The sequence below is a fragment of the Zeugodacus cucurbitae genome, chromosome 2 (assembly GCF_028554725.1).
Source record: "Zeugodacus cucurbitae isolate PBARC_wt_2022May chromosome 2, idZeuCucr1.2, whole genome shotgun sequence".
Taxonomy (NCBI): domain Eukaryota; kingdom Metazoa; phylum Arthropoda; class Insecta; order Diptera; family Tephritidae; genus Zeugodacus; species Zeugodacus cucurbitae.
The window spans coordinates 15,473,020-15,493,151 of NC_071667.1; the positions used below are offsets into that span (position 1 = coordinate 15,473,020).

At 34.2% G+C, this 20,132-nt stretch overlaps 2 protein-coding genes across 4 annotated transcripts in view; one reads left to right on the plus strand and one right to left on the minus strand.

Annotated features, from left to right (window-relative positions):
- Positions 1-20,132, plus strand: part of LOC128924111 (uncharacterized) — a 521,511-nt gene that overhangs the window by 441,613 nt on the left and 59,766 nt on the right. The gene's annotated exons all lie outside the window — the stretch shown is intronic.
- Positions 1-20,132, minus strand: part of LOC105219933 (uncharacterized) — a 120,844-nt gene that overhangs the window by 57,690 nt on the left and 43,022 nt on the right. For all 3 annotated transcript variants that reach the window (XM_054235873.1, XM_054235874.1, XM_054235872.1), the window contains exons 7-8: positions 7,555-7,686; positions 5,529-5,696 (exon numbers count right to left, since the gene is read on the minus strand). In XM_054235873.1, the coding sequence (XP_054091848.1) occupies positions 5,529-5,696; positions 7,555-7,686 (300 nt within the window). The remainder of the gene's footprint in view (positions 1-5,528; positions 5,697-7,554; positions 7,687-20,132) is intronic.

Here is a 20,132-nt window from a genome sequence, read left to right on the forward strand (position 1 = left end):
ACTGATGCCGTTATTCAGTGAGCATCTCCACCGCAACGTGCATGCACTCGTATATTCTGCCCACACACAAACACAAAAGCCCTCAAGCATACAACCAGGCGTTCATGCAACTATGCAAGCCAAATATCCATCTAGCAATCCATCCAGCCATCCATCTATGCGGCCAGCAAAGCGGTAAGCAGCCATTCGACCAGCCAGCTTAAAGTGCTCAAAATGCACAACCAGCAGATTATCTTATAGCGCTCGCTTTGAGCTCACTGTCGCAAGCGTACGTACTAAGCGCATATGTATGTGTTAGTGGTGGCGCAGCTGACAACACTTGGACCAATGCAGAGCCCATTCCGCCCGCGGTAGTGTCCGCTATGCTTTTTCGCCTTCCGCTTGACGTTCACCCTCCAGCTCTACCCTTATCCTAAACTACTAGATCACGCTAGCGTTTGAACGGTTTTTTTCATGTCTGGCAGTTGACGAATAGCTGGCAACATGTTGACATAATTTTTCCAAAACCTTCCACACATACATGCATCCACGCTTGTAGATTTGAATGTTCTGAAAAGTATGTATATATGCATAATATTGGCTGAGCTGTTGAAAAAATATGTACGGAAATATAGAAATATAAAAGTTCAGCGCTGACTGCTCGGCAGCTATGCAATTTTGCTAAAACACACACACACATAAATATGTCATTGCATTTATGAATTATACTACGAGCGCAGTAAGAAAAGACAGTGGATTCTGGAGTAGGTTACTTCCTTTGCAAATAAAAATAACAAAATACAGAAAGTAGTTTTTTTTTAAAAACAGCCAATCCTTAGCTGGGATTACCTAAGATCTCATTTTATTTCTGATAAATAATAATGTTATTGTAGAATGAATCTCGTCTATCGGAAAGTCTGACAACAAATATGACAAGAAGGAGAACTCAGTCGTTAGAAGATAAGCGATTTATAAAATTACTATCGAAAAACAAAGTAAATTCTTTCATATACCTACGATCCGTTTCCGGTATTCTTAATGATATAAGGAAGACTTAAACTTTTTTCCGAAGCATGATATATTTCTAATTTCAATTAAGCGATATATTCTAACATTTCGATACCATCTTTGTAGTACTATTTGCTTTTAGCTTCAAAATAGATCTCAGTCTAGTCAATTCAGTGGATATTTTATTTCAGCAACCAATCTCATGAAGTTTAATCGATATGGAAACAACTCAAGTTCATGTATTTTGCCGTTTTTTCATTGCCTTGTGACACAGTGGTTTATCTTGATAAAACTTTGAGCTTCCATGAGTTCAATTAATGCTACTTTTGATGGTTTTCCTGACATCTACTCGAATGCTCTTTCAGACCTCGATAAATAAAAGAGTCTAAATGACTGTTAGTACTATCAATTTCTGGTAAAATGTCTCTCTACTTTGATACATTTTTTTAATTGATTTATCTTACCAAAATTTCAACAAACGTGCAAAACGATCACAGACTTATCAAACCACCACCGTTAATAGTCTATGGGACAAATTTAGATGCATATATCCGAGTTGAGGGTCATTTACAGTAATAGCTGTGCATATGCTTTTGTGCTCCATCTCCGTCTAGGGGCAAAGCATCGAGTTGGAAATGAATTCTAAGTGGCTTTAAAAAGTGAACATCACACAAACGTTTTGCTAATTTTGCGCATTACCCCTTAGAGATCGGCCCTTATGCCCTGTCGGAACATATGTACATCCATTTTACATTTACAAGCACGTATGTGCACATTCAAGTTTTAATGTACGGCTTCTTTTTGTTGTTTCTCTCACCCATCAAATTCGATCATACTACTTGTACATAGTGGCAAAGTACATCAAACACAAGTGCTAACTGTAGATGACATAATCGGGGTTATGGTTGCAAACTCACCAGTGTACAGCATACTCGATAAATGTACATATGTTTGGTGGAGAAGGTATACTTTATCCTCATATGTAGTTGTCAAATGTGCTATAAATACGAAGCTGTAAGCTATTCTGGACACTAAATCATTTGCATGTAATTGAATTGTAGCGAGTGATTTCAAGCTAAATTCAAAAGTTAAAGCGGAATTGATATTATGCTGTGAAATAGAGATGTTTAGCGAAGAGTTTACAATTTGAGCTTGAACTTTGAGTAAGTATTCTTTAAGTTCCAATAAAATTATTGGGCAGAGAGATCAGAGATTTTTTGGAAATAGACTTAGTCTTTCGAAAGATATTTGTTGGTAGAGTTAACATTTAATCAAACAAGTAAGGAAATTCTTAGTTTGGGTGCAACCGAACATTTTAAACTGTCGAAATTTATTGACATTGTTTTATTAAGATAACACGCAATTTGACCCATATATTCGGCATAAAGTCCAGTTGAATATCGAAAATCATCATATATGGTGTATGAAGGCTGAGGTAATTCCTGAACCGATTCATTTCATTTTCACCACCAAGGTACACTAAATCCAGGACTATACGCTCACTTAATTTTGCTGAGTTCACCATGTTCGATATCTGGTTCCTTAAAAAGTTATAGTCCGACAATTTTTTCACAAGTGAAACCACATAACATATACGGTATTTGTGTAAAGTTTTATTCCGTTATCTTCATTGGTTCCTTATGATGGAATACTAAATTGAGTTATATAGGAAGTAGTCGTGGTTGTGAACCGATTTCATCTATTTTCCACACGTGTCATCAGGGTGTTAAGAAAATATCATACACCGAATTTAAATGAAATTGGTCGAGTAGTTCCTTAGATATGGTTTTGACCAATAAGTGGGCGTTGCCAAGCCCATTTTATAAAAAAATCTGAGCGCAGCTTCTTTCTGCCATTGCTCCTGTAAAATTTAAAGTTTCTTACGTTTCTCGTTAGTGAGTGAACCTACTTTTAGTAAATTTCAACCTCACCTGGGTGTGGTTATTATCCAATTATATCAATTTTTATGGTGTGTAATGGGGTACGTAAGGAAATTACTACAGAAATGTTGATTGATATCGCTTTATTGGTGTGCGAGATATTCACAAAAAACTTACTTAAAGCGGGGCCACGCCCACTTAAAAAAAATGCAAATATGCCTCTTAGTAGTGCGCTCCTTTACACCATATTTTACTTTTCTAGCTTTAATTATGGCTTTATTATGACACTTTATATGGTTTTCGGTGTTCGGTATTTTGTGGGCATGGCAATGGTCCGTGGCTTCGTGAAGATATCTTAATTTTTACTCAAGTTATCAAGGAAAGACGGACAGACGGACGGACGGACAGACATTCGGATTTTAACTCGTCTCGTCATCCTGATCATTTTGATATACATAACTCTATATCTAACTCGTTTAGTTTTCTGACTCACAAACAACCGTTATGTGAACAAAACTCTTATTCTCTCTTAGCAACTTTTGTTGTGAGAGTATACAAATATAAATTAAATTGAAACAGGAAACTGAAGTGCATGGCAATCCTAATCGAACCTTTTAAAAATTTAAAAATTGGAAACAGTTGGCAACTCTTAATCAAAACAATTTTAAATTAAAATCTTATTTACTCGGCAATATTTATATTTTTTTACTTGCAATTTTGTCTACGTCATTTTAAAGCCTTAAGCGATTTTCAATAATGAACTTTATTTTATTTCTGTTATAAAATGTTTGCAGGAAAATCAATAACACTTGACCTACTAAGCGTGCAAAGTAGCGTTTATATATATACATACACTCATATATTTTGTGAGTTTTGCACTCTGGGCGACAGAGTTTGCAGAGTTCAAAAACCTTTTGCGCAAACTTGCATATATTAAACAACTTTTTAGGCTCGAAACATTTGCAATTAATTTTGCCAATATTGGCGTAGCAAAAATGCGGTATCGTATTTTTTACCCCCGTTTGTAAGCATATGATGGTTTTGGTTATTGCACTTAAAAAATATTATATTACAATTATTTCGCACAGCAACTTCCGCTTTTACATGCACTCATCTCAGTCGGTTTTCTGCCACCACAGCATTTTCAATAAAACTTTTGGCTTTGCAACACAACTTTTGCCCTCAGCACTATACCTACATACAAATGCGCTTTTGACTAAAGGCTTTAAAGCCTGCGTGTTCGTGTGGTGATGTGGCAGCAACTTAATTCAACAAATGCAATTATTCACATGCGCTTCATTGAATTTTGTAGAGGCAACAAAAAAGCGTTGAGCTGACGCTAAAAGCTGCAAGCAAAGCTGACAAGAAGCCGTTATTACACAAGCAAACGCCTTTAAGTGTAACTATGTATTGCAAATAAATTGAGATAAACGGCTTAAAAGCCGTTGACGGCCACAACGGAAGATGCTCTGTTCAACAAACACAATAGGCTACTTATTTATATGTTGCATTCCATGGTGAAGTGTTGAGTTCTTGATTTTATATATAAAATTGTAGTAAATTAAACCTTATAGCCTTTTCACACAGCCAAATGAATTGATCAATTAAATTGTTATTTTTTTTATTTATTTCCAGCAGTGACATCTACTGTCGTGTAGAGCGAACAACAACTCGCATTCAAACAACTTATATATACGTTCTTCTACAAATACGGTCTTTGTCGCAGAGATGTATTTCATTTTCAATTCGATTAAAATTCAATTAAATATAATGTATATTTTTATTTCGTTTGGTAAATCGATCTTAATCGAGCAGAGGCCGGTTAATTGATCAATTAGCTCCTTTGTGAAAAGGCTGTTATGCCGGGATTATGTCACGATTGTCTCATCTCTATAATTGTCACAATTGTGAATTAGTGACTTTTTAGTCAGGATGTACCAATTTGACAATTCTGGGAGATACAGTCTCAAAAATATATTTACAAAATGGCGTGGTGAAAGGAAGAGCAAACAATCAGCTGTTTAATTTATCGTAATTAATGAACTGATTGCATGCAATTCTTTTTTTTATCAAATTTCAGCAGCAAAATTTCTCGTAAATAATTAATGAAAAATAATAGTGAAATAGTTTAAATCAATAAATGAAGCAAATAAATATGAAACATTTTAACAGTCCAACAATCGATTAACACATGTGCTCATCCTCACATGTATATACTATTATATATTTTGGATATATCTTCCTCGCCTCGGTTTTTTTTTTCATTATAATATATTTTAAGTCACTAAATAGACTTCATCGCAGATTATTGACAAAATTAACGAAGCGATCATATCAGGTTTGGCTATTGAGAGGTTTAGAAAATGTGGCAACTCTTAATACTATTTTACAAGTTTTGTAACCAAAAAAATTACATGTGACCAACGGTGGGTTTCAGAGAACTGTCTATTAATATTATCATATATTCTCCTTGCCATATTTCTAACAGAATAACTCCCACAAAATCGACTATCAATAGCATTCACCCTGTGAAGCGGCGAGTTTCCTGTTCACGTTATTTAATAGGCATGCTGCGCCGCGCCCATTTATGTGCAACGATCCAATCGCATTACATTACTATGAAGAAATAATGTAATCATAAATTCAATAAATTCTACTTACTTCTTGAGCGTGGCAGCCAATGCTAGATCGGGTCGAACATCAAATCGTGTCTGCATATAGAAACGCAATAAATTATCGCGCTCATTTTCACGTAATCCTTCTTCGAGTGCTAATGCGCCCAGCGTGTGATACGATTCGGACTCTGTGACGCCAAATAATAAATCATAGCTAAAATGAATAAACCAAAAGCGACAGCATGCATTAGTATGTATGTATGTTTATCGTAGGTGTATTTGTATAGAGTTGTGTAACTATTTACGCTTGTATATATGGTAAATAGTAGGTATAAATAATGCTTGCAGCGCAACATAAGCGCACGTATTTGTGAATGTGTGTGTGTGTGTGTATAAGTGGCTGAGTGCTAAATACATTAGAGAGCGCTTTATTTTGTGTATATATATGTAAATAAATTGTTCGTTATAATGTAATGCCTAACCACAACAACAACACTAATGCAACCATGCCTAAGCGCAATCTCAAAGCCACAATCAACTTCTATCGAACCGCATAGTAGAAGCGCAACATTATTATATTTTAACTATATCATACGTTTATGGATATGAGCATATATATACATACTGACATAGAAATACCTGTTTACCTCAACTTTGCTTGTTCGCTGCGGCATTTGAGCTAATACACATGCGTTAATAGCAACTAATGGCAGCGGTAAATTTTGCTAAATTTTTGGTAAGCCTTGGCAAAGCGTTTAGTTCGCTTTCGCGTAACTTCGCGTTCTCTGCGAAATGATAGTCATATATACGACTCAAGTAAACTACTTAATTTCGCGTCATACAACAGCATCAGCACAAGCCCACTGAATAAGTTGCGGCTTTTGGGTGCGCAGCGCACACATTGAAGAAAATGTTTATATGTATATGAAATATGTTAGTGTGCACTGCTTAGCGTTTTCCGGTTAGCATTAGCATAAGAATTAACAATAATAAGACAACTGATTAGTTACGCAACTGCCGTGGGTGTGTGAATTAGTTGTTTACTCATTAAAAGGTATTTAATTACTAATTAGTAACATATGTTTATAATTCGCGATAAAATCGATTTGGCTTGTGTACTGTGAGCGTTTTTATTTACATAGGTAGTTGTGAACAGATGGAAAAGACTTAAATGTGCTAATTATAATATAAATATTTTATAAACGTAAATGTTTTATTTTTCTAATAATTTTTTTTTGCTATAGTAAACAATATTTGATGATTATTTCGCCAATCACCTTTAAATTGGTAATGTCATAAAAAATCAGAAATATGAATTCTCATTATCACTTTTCCTCCGATCTGCATATCTTGAATCTCTGTTGATATCTCTAATTAAGATATTTTTTAAACCTCTATGTATCACCAAAACACCTTTCATAATCTGTTCAAATGCCTTATTTTTTTTGGGATGACTAAGGGTATAACTTGATTTAATCTAAGTTTTACCAATACAGGTCATTTTAGAGAAAAGTGCTGCGCTGACTCCATTTCATCTCCTTCAGAGCAAGTTTCAAATTAGCGTCAGATAATATATTTGAACTCATTGGATACTGAATGGATAGTACATCTACCGCTATTGCAAGATTCTATGGCATTCTACTCTGAACAGAAAAAACTATGGACTGTGCAAATGCTAGGGACTGACCAAAGCTCACTAAGCTCACGCGGAACCCATCCATCCCAGTAAAACGCTTAAAGGCAGCAAAGTTTCGATACGTTCACAGTTGAACGATGCCAATAACAGAAAGTGTTTGTACAAGCATTACGAACCAATAAAAAATAAATCCAGTCTTCATGCTGTGGGAATTGTTAATAAAACACCTTTCATAATATTGAACAGTACTTGCTGCAGAAAAAAATTGGATCTGAATTTACACATCTAAAAAAATGTTTCCTCGCATATACCTCTCCACTATTGTTTTTCTGTACACCTATAAATTTGCAACAAAAAGCCAATAATATATAATTCAGCAAAATCATGAAATTTTACTTAAAAAATATTGAAGAGGAAAGCAAAAAATATTACAAACCGACTGAAGTGTTCAGTGTATTGTCCCATCACTTTATATGGTTGATTTGGTATCACATGGCCATCGACAATTGGACCCAATGGAGTTGAAAATTGGGGAAATGATGTTGGTATTTTTAAGATGTCCTGATAGCTGCAAGAAATATATAAAGGAAAGTAAAATATGAGAAAAAAATAAAAATATAAACGAAGGATTTTCTGCAAGCAATGAATAGAAATAAGCATGCATAGACATACAAAAAATAACTGCCGATATATTTATACAATAATAATAAATAAATATACTAGTAAAAGAAGCGGAAATAGACGCAAATGTAATAAAAGGCACAGAAAGAAAGTGTGAGAAACAAGGAAATTGCAAGTATGCAAAATTTATCACAAACTAAGTTTATGTCTTTATTTCACACATGCCACACACCATTAAAGGTAACACAAGTATGATAAAGCTAAATATTTCACAGCTTTATAAAGTGAGATAGAACGATACACATTTTAATATTTTATTTTCTACTTCGTCTCATGCATTTTCCAGCTCAATGCTTCCGTTGCTTTCTAAGTGGTAGTTCCGTATGCGCGCGTTAAAATTGAATTACATGAAGGAGGAAGTTGTATTTCAATGTTTCTGTTTAATGCGCCATATAATAGCTACATATAGTGCATAGGACCATGTGTTCCCGCGTAACAATTACAAGGCAATTTCACGATGAAATAATCAACATGGGTGCGAATTACCGTAAAATAATGAGTTAGGGTACATATGTTGTTTCATATGCAGATGTATATTTTTTATCATATGTATGTTACATTGATGGTGGAAATCTTAAGGAAAATCTAATACTCCGAACTCTGAGGAACGAAATGAAATGAAACATTTGTTTCAATGAGAGAGAGAAGGGCCACCTAAGATAGATATGTATATAGTTGTATCTTTGGTTGGGATATCACAAAGACAACCATCACAAAGAGTTGGTTTTTCAACAGCACAAGATCGCTGTCCTGATCTCGATGACAAATTCGGATCATAACCAATTATCGGCATAAGTACTCTTATTTAGCCTCTGGGTTTGCTGATAATTTGTCTTTCCATTCTTTTTTTATACTCACGCAACAAACGGTTGTTTGTAAGTCATAAAACTAAACGAGATATAGGGTTATATATATCAAAATGATCAGGATGACGAGACGATGTCCGTCTGTCCGTCCGCCCGTGCAACGGATAATTTGAGTAAAAATTGCGATATATTGACGAAACTTGACTTGAAACTTGACACACGTGTTCCTTGGGACCTTGAGAGGGTTGCTTTCGCAAATGGGCAAAATCAGTTCACTGCCACGCCCACAAAATGGCGAAAACCAAAAACACATAAACTGTCATAACCAAGCCAGAAATAAAGTTATAAAAGTTAAATTTGGAACAAAGGATCGCACTAGGAAGGAGCATACTTGTATGTAATTTTTTTGGGGAAGTGGGCGTGGCCCCGCCCCAAATCGGTTATTTGTATATATCTCGGAAACCAATGAAGCTATATAAACCAAACTTTCTGCTGTTAGTTCTCTTACGTACCCAACCACACACCATGAAAATAGTTGAAATCGGATAATAACCACGCCCACCTCCCTTACAAAGATAAGTTTGAAAATTACTAAAAGTGGGTTAACTCACTAACGAAAAACGTCAGAAACACTAAATTTTACAGAAGAAATAGCAGAAGGAAGCTGCACTCAAATTTTTTACAAAATGGAAAATGGGCATGGCATCGCCCACTCATGGGTCAAAAACCATATCTCAGGAACTACTCAACCGATTCGAATGAAATTCGGTATATGTGACCTGCTCTACGGAAAGGGGGCTTAGGTGCCAAAAAATCAATTTTCACTTTTTAGTTGATTCGGATGGAGTTGTTTAATTAATTAAGTTTTAACAGCTGTTTCCCAGAAAATTAGTTTTCGCACGTTAGCCCCCTTTTCGTAGACCAGGTCACATATAATAATTTCTTGACACCCTGATAGCACGGATAGTGGGCGAAATCGGTTCACAACCACGACTACTTTCCTTATAACTCAATTTTGAATTCTCTGATTCTTTCACTTTATAATATATACATAAGGAACCGATGAAGATAGCGGAATAAAACTGTACACAAATATTGTATATTATCTCTGGCTTCACTTGTGAAAAAATTGTCGAAATCGGACTATAACTTTTCAAGGGCCCAGATATCGAAGATGTTGAACTCAGCGCCTAAGGGTAAATTTTTACCGAAAATATGGGTAAATCTCTCAGATAATTCAATGTAATTCAGAGGAAATTGTTTTCTTCTAATAGTGTGTCTCTCTTCCAAAAATTATTAAAATCGGGTCATAACATCTCCATATACCTAATTATAGGTTTGGGCTTTATTCCGCATATATGTATTGGTTAATATGTGAGATATCTTAGCAAAATTAATTAATATAGTCTTGGATATAATGTACCTTGCAGGTGAAAATGAATGAAATCGGAGTATAAAATGTTCGGTTGCACCCGAACTTAGACTTTCCTTACTTGTTTCAAATTAAAACCTACCAGAAAAAACTTTACTCTCCTGTAACTCGAAACGATTTCATTAAATTCCAATACTTTTGAAAATAAAAAATATTACTAAGCGATTTCCAGTAATTTTCCACCTATGTTTACACTTTTACTTGAAAATTAAACGCCATTGCTTATTTTTAAATTTCACACTATAAGATTGCTGCTGTTAAAAACTTATGGAAACAAATTGAATTGCGCACATTAATGGCGAACCACAAGCATTTTCAGCTCAGCCACTTAAGCTGAAAAATCTCGAGTGCATTTTATATACCGTATATATCTACATAAGTATGGACATATGTGATAGAGCTGCAAACTGTAGCGATTCCGAGTGACAAATTTTCAACACGTGCTTATCGAGAGAAAAAGATTGAAAAATAAACAAAGAGCAAAAAACAAGATATGCAGCATGAAAGCTAAAAAATAAATAACAAACAGTCGGATGAGAAGAGGAATAAAGCAGATTTTGAGCCACAGCAGTCAGCGGTTGAATGCGAGTGGCGGTGAAAAGGCGTGTGAGGCAGCTGTTGGACAAAATAGAGCTACATAAATATAAAAGCATATGTGTAGCACAGTACAATATATAAGCACAAATGGGGGGCATTAAAAATGTAAAACCACACACGTATGTCAGTATATATGCTATCAAAAGGAATATTTTATTTTGTCAACAACAATAAACACAATAGTGGCGAGAGAGTTTCCAACAAAGTGACGACATGCCCGCTTGAGTGATGGCGCAAAAGCAGTAAAACACCAAATTGCAGTGGCCGATATATCATAAATCACAGTTGACTGCATCAACGAAAGCTGCCTGAAGATATTAAAGAGACGCGATATATAAATTTTGTTACCAACAAACAACAAGAAAAAATAAGAAAGGTAGCACGCGGCGCATGTTGAAGGCTTGCTCACACTTCAAGCTCAACCGGGACAGGCCACAAAATGTACTCGTATGTACGTAGAGTATAGAGTTTTGCGGAGTAAAGGAATTGATTATGGATATACTTCTTCTTGTCGACTAAACTGCGTTATGGTTTTGGTTGATATAGACCGAATACGTTCTGTAGTTAGAAAAAATTAAAGATATACTTTTTGATGAGATGCTTTTACTCTGCTTTACTATTTTTATTTCCATTCTCTCATATCAGTCAATAAAATTATGTACTTCGAATATAAGTCAAGGCAGCAAAAAGAGAAGCATGTAATGTATTTGGGTACAAAAGGTAGATACTAAAGAGTTCGAATTATATTAGGCTGTCAAATAACTCTATTCGTCTTTTGAATTTCACAACTATGTATAAAGCGCTACAGAGCGCTATCTGACAATACTATACATCTTTGAAAGGTCTTGACATAACCTACATAACGACGATATGCATGATTAGTTTAGATATTTCGTTCAACAGTTATATACGTGTAAACACGCCAAAATTCGCGCTATATTAAAGTTTTCCTTTGTTAAAGGCAAATTAGCTAGAGAAACGTTCCGTGAGATTAATGGTGTTTTTGGGGGATGGTACTCTATCACTTCTAACTGCGGAGGAATGGTTTCGACGATTCATAGCGGGTGAACACGAGACCATGGATAAGCCAGTCGGCGGAAGACCTGTGACGACGAATACCGACCAAATCATGGAAAACATCGAGTTAGACTGGCATGAGGCATCTCGTGGCATCGCCCAGGAGATGGGAGTTAGTCATCAAACCATTTTAAACCATCTGCAGAAGGCTGAATACCCAAAAAAGATTAATGTTGGGATGCCGCATTATTTTATGCAAAACAACTTTCTGGACCGAATCAACGTCTGCGATATGCTACTGAAACGGAACGAACTCGACCCATTTTGGAAGCGGATGGTGACTGGCGACGAAAAATTGATCACATAGAACAATATCGAGCGTAAACGGTCGTGGTCTAAGGCTTTTCTTTGTGTTTGGTGGGATTGGAAGGGAATCATCCACTATGAGCTGCTCCCATATGGCCAGACGCTTAATTCTACCATCTACTGCGAAGAACTGGACTAATTGAAGCAGGCAATCGACCGTCTAGAATTGGCCAACAGGTAGGGTGTAGTGTTCCACCATGACAGAAATCAGAAGCTACGGGAGCTCGGGTGGGAGGTTTTATCGCATGCACCATATAGCCCGAACATAGCGCCAAGTGATTACAACCTGTTCCCTTGGTATTTAAATTTATTAATATAACAAACAATTTGACTCAGTTATTCGGCATATATGTATATGGTGTACATTGAAAGTTTGAAAACCCTAAGATTAAGTATATGGGAGATAGATGAAGTTATGACCCGATTTCACAAAGTGCCAACATTAGACATATTATTAGAAGAAACATATTCCCTCAAAATTTCTTCAAAATATCTGAGAGACTTAACTATAATTTCGGTAAAAAATTTGTTAGAAGTACAGAGATCCTCATATTCGATATTTAGGGTCTTGAAAAATTATGGATCGATTTGGACGATTTTGAGAAGTGCGGTGCCACACTATAAAAGCAGTATTTGAGCAAAGTTCTGTTCCGATATCTTCACTAGTACTAACTTTATATATTGTAAAGTAAACTATTCAGACCGACTTCAAAGTTCTGGTATATGCGAAGTAGGTGTGGTTATGTGTGTATTTTTACAACATATCATTTGGAAGCTAGGAGAATATTATGAACCGAATTTCATTGAAATTGGTCGAGTAGTTTCGGAGAAATGATTTTTGACCCATAAGTGGGCGGAAATTTAATGCTTCTGATGGTTTTCCTTAATGAATTAAAGCATTTTGAGTAGTATTCAACATAACCTTTGTGTGGGAGGTGGGCGTGGTTATAATCCGATTTCCTCCATTTTTTGACTGTATAAGGCAGTACCTAAAAGAAACTCCCACTTCCTCAAAAAATTACATCCACGTATGCCCCTTTATAGTGCTATCCTTTATACTTCAATAGCTTAATGTATGGCTTAGTTATAGCTTTTTAAGTGTTTTCGGTTATTACCATTTTGTGGACGTGGCTGTGGTCCGATTACGCCCATCTTCGAACTTAACTTTCTTATGATGCCAAGAAATAGAATAGAAATGTAACCCTATATCTTAATAATAAACTATAATACTTTCGTAGCAACTTTGTTGCGGGTTGAAATACTGTCCTGTTGGTATGCAAGACCTCTGAATCCTCGTGGTTGATGTCCGGAATGGCGAATCTTTCCAAGCGTCACTCTTGGAAAATGCTCGGATTTCTCCCAAACTAGTTTTCAATATATAGACTTAAAACTGAATTTGAATGTGTTTTAAAATTAGGATGAATTTTAAATATAATATTGTTTTTCTTTGTATTGCAAGGCGGAAAGTGGAGTTGCATGTTCAAACGAAATAGTTCATATTCGAGCTCAAAAGACCATTTGTTTAAAATTTGATACAAAATCCTTTTCTTTTTTTACTACCAAAAACGCATTGGAAATGATATTCAGTCCATGTATTCGCCAAACACAATAATAAGTATTAAAAACCCTCATTAGTAACGTTTCAAAAATTTTTGGCTCACATAACATTGAGTAATAGAAGTTGACGAATAGCTTAAATTTATTTCTACATTTATTGCCTTATTAACGTGCTAAGTAATAGCTGTTTAGCTGCTTGTTAGCTGCAACACGTTGCATGTCAACGATAAGCTGACACACTGTTTGGCTTAACTTCAAATTATATACTTCTTAATTTTGGCAATTTTCCCCGTTTCAACATGTCGTGCCATTTGTTTCAGTAAAAAATGAACTTGCAAGTAGTCGGTATAGCAGCTTTCAAACAAACTGTCGCGTATATGTTTGCGAAAATAAATTCGTCTAAACTTTTGTGCTGTCATCTATCAATTGCTTGAGACTATAAAATAATAAAATTGCACTTCCATAAAGCTCAACGGCAATGAGGAGTTAATGTTGTGTGAAGAAAATTGATTTTCCGTAAGACTTTAGACAAGCGGATGTTTACAGTAAACCAAAACTTTTTCTAAATGTAAGTGTGAGTATGTAAAGGAATTTGTGTGTTAGAAGATGATTTTTTAGAGAAACATCAAATATGCCAACTAAGTTCTAAATCCTGCCAAACTAGAGAGGCAGAGTTGAAAAGTTGATGGTGCAACTTCAGAGATTAAAGTGAAATAATTCCGCTTGCCGAGCTGTGGATTGAGCTTCGCAGTGATGCTACTAATTAATCGGAAGCGATGAGAGAAAAGGGAGCTAGAGAAGGGAAAAATGGTTGTCGAGAGCGAATATACGAGTATATAAAGCTTAGAAATTGAGTTATAGCTACACATCTTGTTTTCTTATGTTCATTTTAAAATGAGCGCTGGTATATTTTTATAGCCTATGTCACGCGAACCTTCTAGAACAGGGTGAATCACAAGAAGTTCTCGCTGTTATCTGAAAAATCTAATCATTTCTAGATCATTTTTAGATACATGATGTCCTCATGACATTTCGTTGATATTGAAAACTTTTATAATTTTTATACTCTCGCAACAAAAGTTGCTAAAGAGTTTATTATAGATTTGTTCACATAACGGTTGTTTGTAACACCCAAAACTAAACGAGTTTGATATAGGGTTATATATACCAAAGTGATCAGGGTGAAGAGTGGAGTTCAAATCCGAATGTCTGTCTGTCCGTCCGTCCGTCCGGCTGTGCAAGCTGTAACTTGAGTAAAAATTAAGATATCTTGATGAAACTTGGCACACTTATTTCTTGGCACTATAGGAAGGTTGCTTTCGAAAATGAGCAAAATCGGACCACTGCCACGCCCACAAAATGGCGAAAACCGAAAACACCATAACTAAGCCATAAATAAAGCTATGGAAATAAAATTTGGAACATAGGATCGCACTGTTAAGGGGCATATTTAGATGTAATTTTTTTGGGGAAGTGGGAGTGGCCCCGCCCCCTACTAAGTTTTTTGTACATATCACGCAAACCAATAGAGCTATATAAACCACACTTTCTGCAGTCGTTTTTTTAGCCATTTCGTTATACAGTTCAAAAATGAAAGAAATCAAATAATAACCACGCCCACCTCCCATACAAAGGTTAGGTTGAAAATTACTAAAAGTGGGTTAACTCACTAACCAAAAACGTCAGAAACACTAAATTTCACATAAACAATGGCAGATGGAAGCTACACTTAGATTTTTTTACAAAATGGAAAATGGGCGTGGCGTCACCCACTTATGGGTCAAAAACCATATCTCAGAAACTACTCAACCGATTTCAATGAAACTTGGTTTGTAATAGTTTCCTTACATCCCAATGATATGTTGTGAAAATACTCCAAATCGCTTCACAACCGCGCCTGCTTCCTATATACCAGAACTTTGAAGACAATCTGAATCGTTTACTGTACAATATATAAATTAAGTACTAGTGAAGATATCGGTGCAGAACTTTGCACAAATACTATGTTAATAGTGTGGCAGCCCCATTCTAAAAATCGCTGAAATCGGACCATAGGTTTTTAACACGAACACGAGGGCCTCGGTGCTTCTAACCTAATATGTGGGTCAAATTGTGTATTATTAATATAAATAAAGTTAAATAAATAAATTGCGAGAGTATAAAATGTTCGGTTACACACGAACTTAGCCCTTCCTTACTTGTTAAAGATATTTTAGAAAAAACAAGTAAGGTGTAGTGACTTCGATCTTGTCGCTGAAACTGTTTAATAAGAACATTTGGAAAGGGATACTATTGAAGTTGCAATTCCATTTTAGCGCATCAGAAGACATTCTGACTTTCACATCTATTAGATGAGATAATAATATGTGTATATTTCAAATGGTTCTTTGGTCGAAATTTTGAATATACATACAAGTACGAATAGTAAGAACTAAAATACGATGAGTTAAAAAAATAACAGTAATTTTAGATTTAAAAATTGTTTATTCTGCATCTGCATTAATGTTGTCACCTTTAAAATAGTCCCCATTCGATATTTTGCAGTTATGCCAATCGTCAAAGCTCATCTCAAGCTCGATTTTCGGAATAAACTTCTGCACTTTCAGCAATTGTATCTATGACGGCCTTGTAAGATTCTCTTTGTTTTTGTCTGGCGAGTATGGAGAAATCACGAACAAGCAACGAAGTGCAAGCTTATAACAACAAACAATTGTTATAAAAATAACAAACGAAAATCGTCGAAGCTCATAAAAACACGTCCAACCTTAGCGGTTACTACAGACAAACTAAGCAATGTATACAGCTGAAAATTTTACCCTACTTCAGATGTTTATCAACATGCCTCGGCTATCCAAACCCGTGATTTAAACTTAATTTTTACAATTCCCGTTTTTTTTTGAACACACCACGTACCAAGTACAACTCTAAACCATTGGAATAATTTCAAAGGCTTCAAAATACTTCCGATTCCAAAAAGTGTATCATTAAATCGTTAATCATTCAGAGAAAGCATAAAACTCTTAATTAGTTCACTTCATAACGATGTATGTTTATAACCGAAGCATTTAATGACATTCACGAATGATAAAATTATTGATAAAAAATATTATATTTACAACGCTATTATTTTCCTGATAAAATGCACTTAATGTAGCTTTTTCACCATCCTTGATCCTTGACATTATAATAAATTCATAAAGTCATAATTTTACTTTCCGGCTTTCCATATATCGTAAATTGTTAATAGCACACATGGAAACAAATGGAAATTTACACTTTGAACTGCAATACAATTAAGCCTAAAGTAAACTTAAACTACATTACTGGCATTAACAAAGTTTTGAATATATGCAAATTACACAAAACTAAAGTTTATAATTTTACAAAGCGAAGTAAGTGTGAAAAGGAAAATTGCATGAAATTGCAAACGCCTTCGAATTTTTCCCGTATAACATTTACGAAAATGCGGAGAATATATTTTTAAGGTGTAACTCAACTTACGGTTTCATTGCGGTTATTTTATAAACGATTGTGTATGTGAGTAAATATGTGTGTGTAAAATGATATACTAGTTGCATGTTATTTTGGATATATACATACAATATTTCAAATATGAGAAGCAATTTGCATGGCCAATATTGTGATACTTTTAGTTCGAAATACTAGAATTGCATAGAATATTTGTTAGATTGGGTTAGGTTAGTCTTTTATCTCAGAAAACCATTTCTTAGATTAGAATGATATTCTCAAATAAAAAACTTTAAGTTTTTGCATTTATCTTCGCCGGACGCATAAGCACATAAAAATTATCATTTTGTGAACAAAGTTAAAATTTTTAAACACTCATTCTAAAAAACTTCAATCTTTTTCACAGCATAAGTGGGAAACTAAAACTCTGCTCATTCTGTTTCAGTTTACACGGCATATCATAACTTGACATGCGGCGGAACTAAATAATTGAAAATAACTTTATTATATAACTATATTTGCTTTCCCAACTAGTTAGTTTAATAGCCACATTTATGTCCGAAAACTTTTTATACGCAAGGTTTTGGTTTGATGCATATACAACTTTTGACGTTTTTCTTTCACTCATCAACCACTTTGGTTCACGCAACTCAACAAATATTTATTTGCTCAACAATTTGTCAGCATATTTTCAAAAGTTGTTCAAATTAAATGAAAATATGTTAAGCTGAACACAGGCAAAAAGGTTACTTTGCTGATATTAAACTGTTGACTAAACTGCAATTTTTGTGGTTTGATCTCGACCACATATACTCCTATCATTTACAAATAACACTTGTTAAGGAAAAAACTTTCGAAACTGCTATGAGAATATATCATAATGTCATATTTTTATATGAGGATTTAGGCAGCCAATTTAATTGGAACGATTGACATAATAGACATGTTACGAACCATATTTTTTTTGATATTATGTGAGTTACTTTCTTCGTTTAAGCGGAAACACATGAATTAAATCAAGCAAATATGTAACATGGACTTTGATAACTATTAAAAAATAAATATTCCACATTAAATGTTTGGCAATCCCCAATTTCTGGTCAAAATCTGCATATAAAATATTAATAAAATGGAAGCATTCACAATTTTAAATATTTATTACTACTTTTCTTCATTACAGAGTTTATAAAATGTATCTTGATTGGGCACTCAGTTTTCTTAAATATTAAGCGTAAAAATAAATATAAATCCCATTTCAAGAAGTGAATAAAATAAATTAATAATATAAGTTCTTAAATGCAAGTAAAGCATTTATTATGAACAAATTTCAAAATTGTATTCCACGAAAAGCTTATCAAATAATGTTCAATATTTACTAACTTGTTTGGAAACAAATATTTGTTAATATATTTGTAACAAATGACTTGAGACATAAATTATATTATATATATTATATTATTTACCATAAATTTCTGGTATAAAAATATTTTAAATAAAATACATACTAAATCTTGCACTTTGATAACAAAAGCACTTATTTAAATAATTCACAAGCATTTCGAAGAATTACGGCTTAAACTTGAATTGTGTTAAAAATCAGTTAAGCTGTATATGAATGACTAAATGCATTTGCAAGATATACATTTAAGGATATAAAAATAAATCTATATATATAGATATACAGTAGTATAGCGATTCGAACAACCAAAGTGGTATAAATTAAAAAATCTGACATAATTAAATTGTCACCATTACTTTAACACAATTTTTGTTCTTAAATATACATTTTTATTATTTTTAATTCCAATTCCAATATAAGAAAGGCAAATGAACGATTTGGTTAATATATTGGATTTACTTTTTTAGGAATGTGGCTTTTGAAGGCCATGCTTTCGATCTCCTTTTAAATTATATTTTTCCCAACATAAACTGCTGACGTTTTTTTGTATGCAATATGGAGGTTGAGGAACCGTTTATGTATTATTCGCACTCTAAGCATACAATATGCTTATCTCTTCATTAACTTGAAGCGCAGTAAGAAGTCAAAGTATACTGAACGTAAATGTCAAACATATGTCTTTACTTTGATAGCTAGTTTGATAGCTATCAATTTCGAAATACTAGACTTTGGAAAAGTGCATCCTTTACGAGAAGTAAAGCCAAAATTCTTTCTTATTTTAGCATGTAAATAATAAAACGTTTGAAAAGTGTGGAATTGACATTCACTTTCACAATGATTGAATATCTGCTACTGAATGTGGCAATATCAGTAAAGGCATTTAACGCAATTATTTCAAGCAAACAATTGTTGCATGCAATAATTCTCCTTTCACAACATATAAAATTCTTTCGAAAATTTTCATATTTCTGAATTATTATACGTTGCTTATCGACTTCTGTGGCGTGCAAGCTTACAGTTACTTTTTTATGAGCTGTGCACGTGTTCATTCAGTAGGCGTTCTCCGCAAAGTGGAATAATAATAATAATTTATAATATATAAATTAAGTACTAGTGAAGATATCGGTGCAGAACTTTGCACAAATACTATGTTAATAGTGTGGCAGCCCCATTCTAAAAATCGCTGAAATCGGACCATAGGTTTTTAACACGAACACGAGGGCCTCGGTGCTTCTAACCTAATATGTGGGTCAAATTGTGTATTATTAATATAAATAAAGTTAAATAAATAAATTGCGAGAGTATAAAATGTTCGGTTACACACGAACTTAGCCCTTCCTTACTTGTTAAAGATATTTTAGAAAAAACAAGTAAGGTGTAGTGACTTCGATCTTGTCGCTGAAAATGTTTAATAAGAACATTTGGAAAGGGATACTATTGAAGTTGCAATTCCATTTTAGCGCATCAGAAGACATTCTGACTTTCACATCTATTAGATGAGATAATAATATGTGTATATTTCAAATGGTTCTTTGGTCGAAATTTTGAATATACATACAAGTACGAATAGTAAGAACTAAAATACGATGAGTTAAAAAAATAACAGTAATTTTAGATTTAAAAATTGTTTATTCTGCATCTGCATTAATGTTGTCACCTTTAAAATAGTCCCCATTCGATATTTTGCAGTT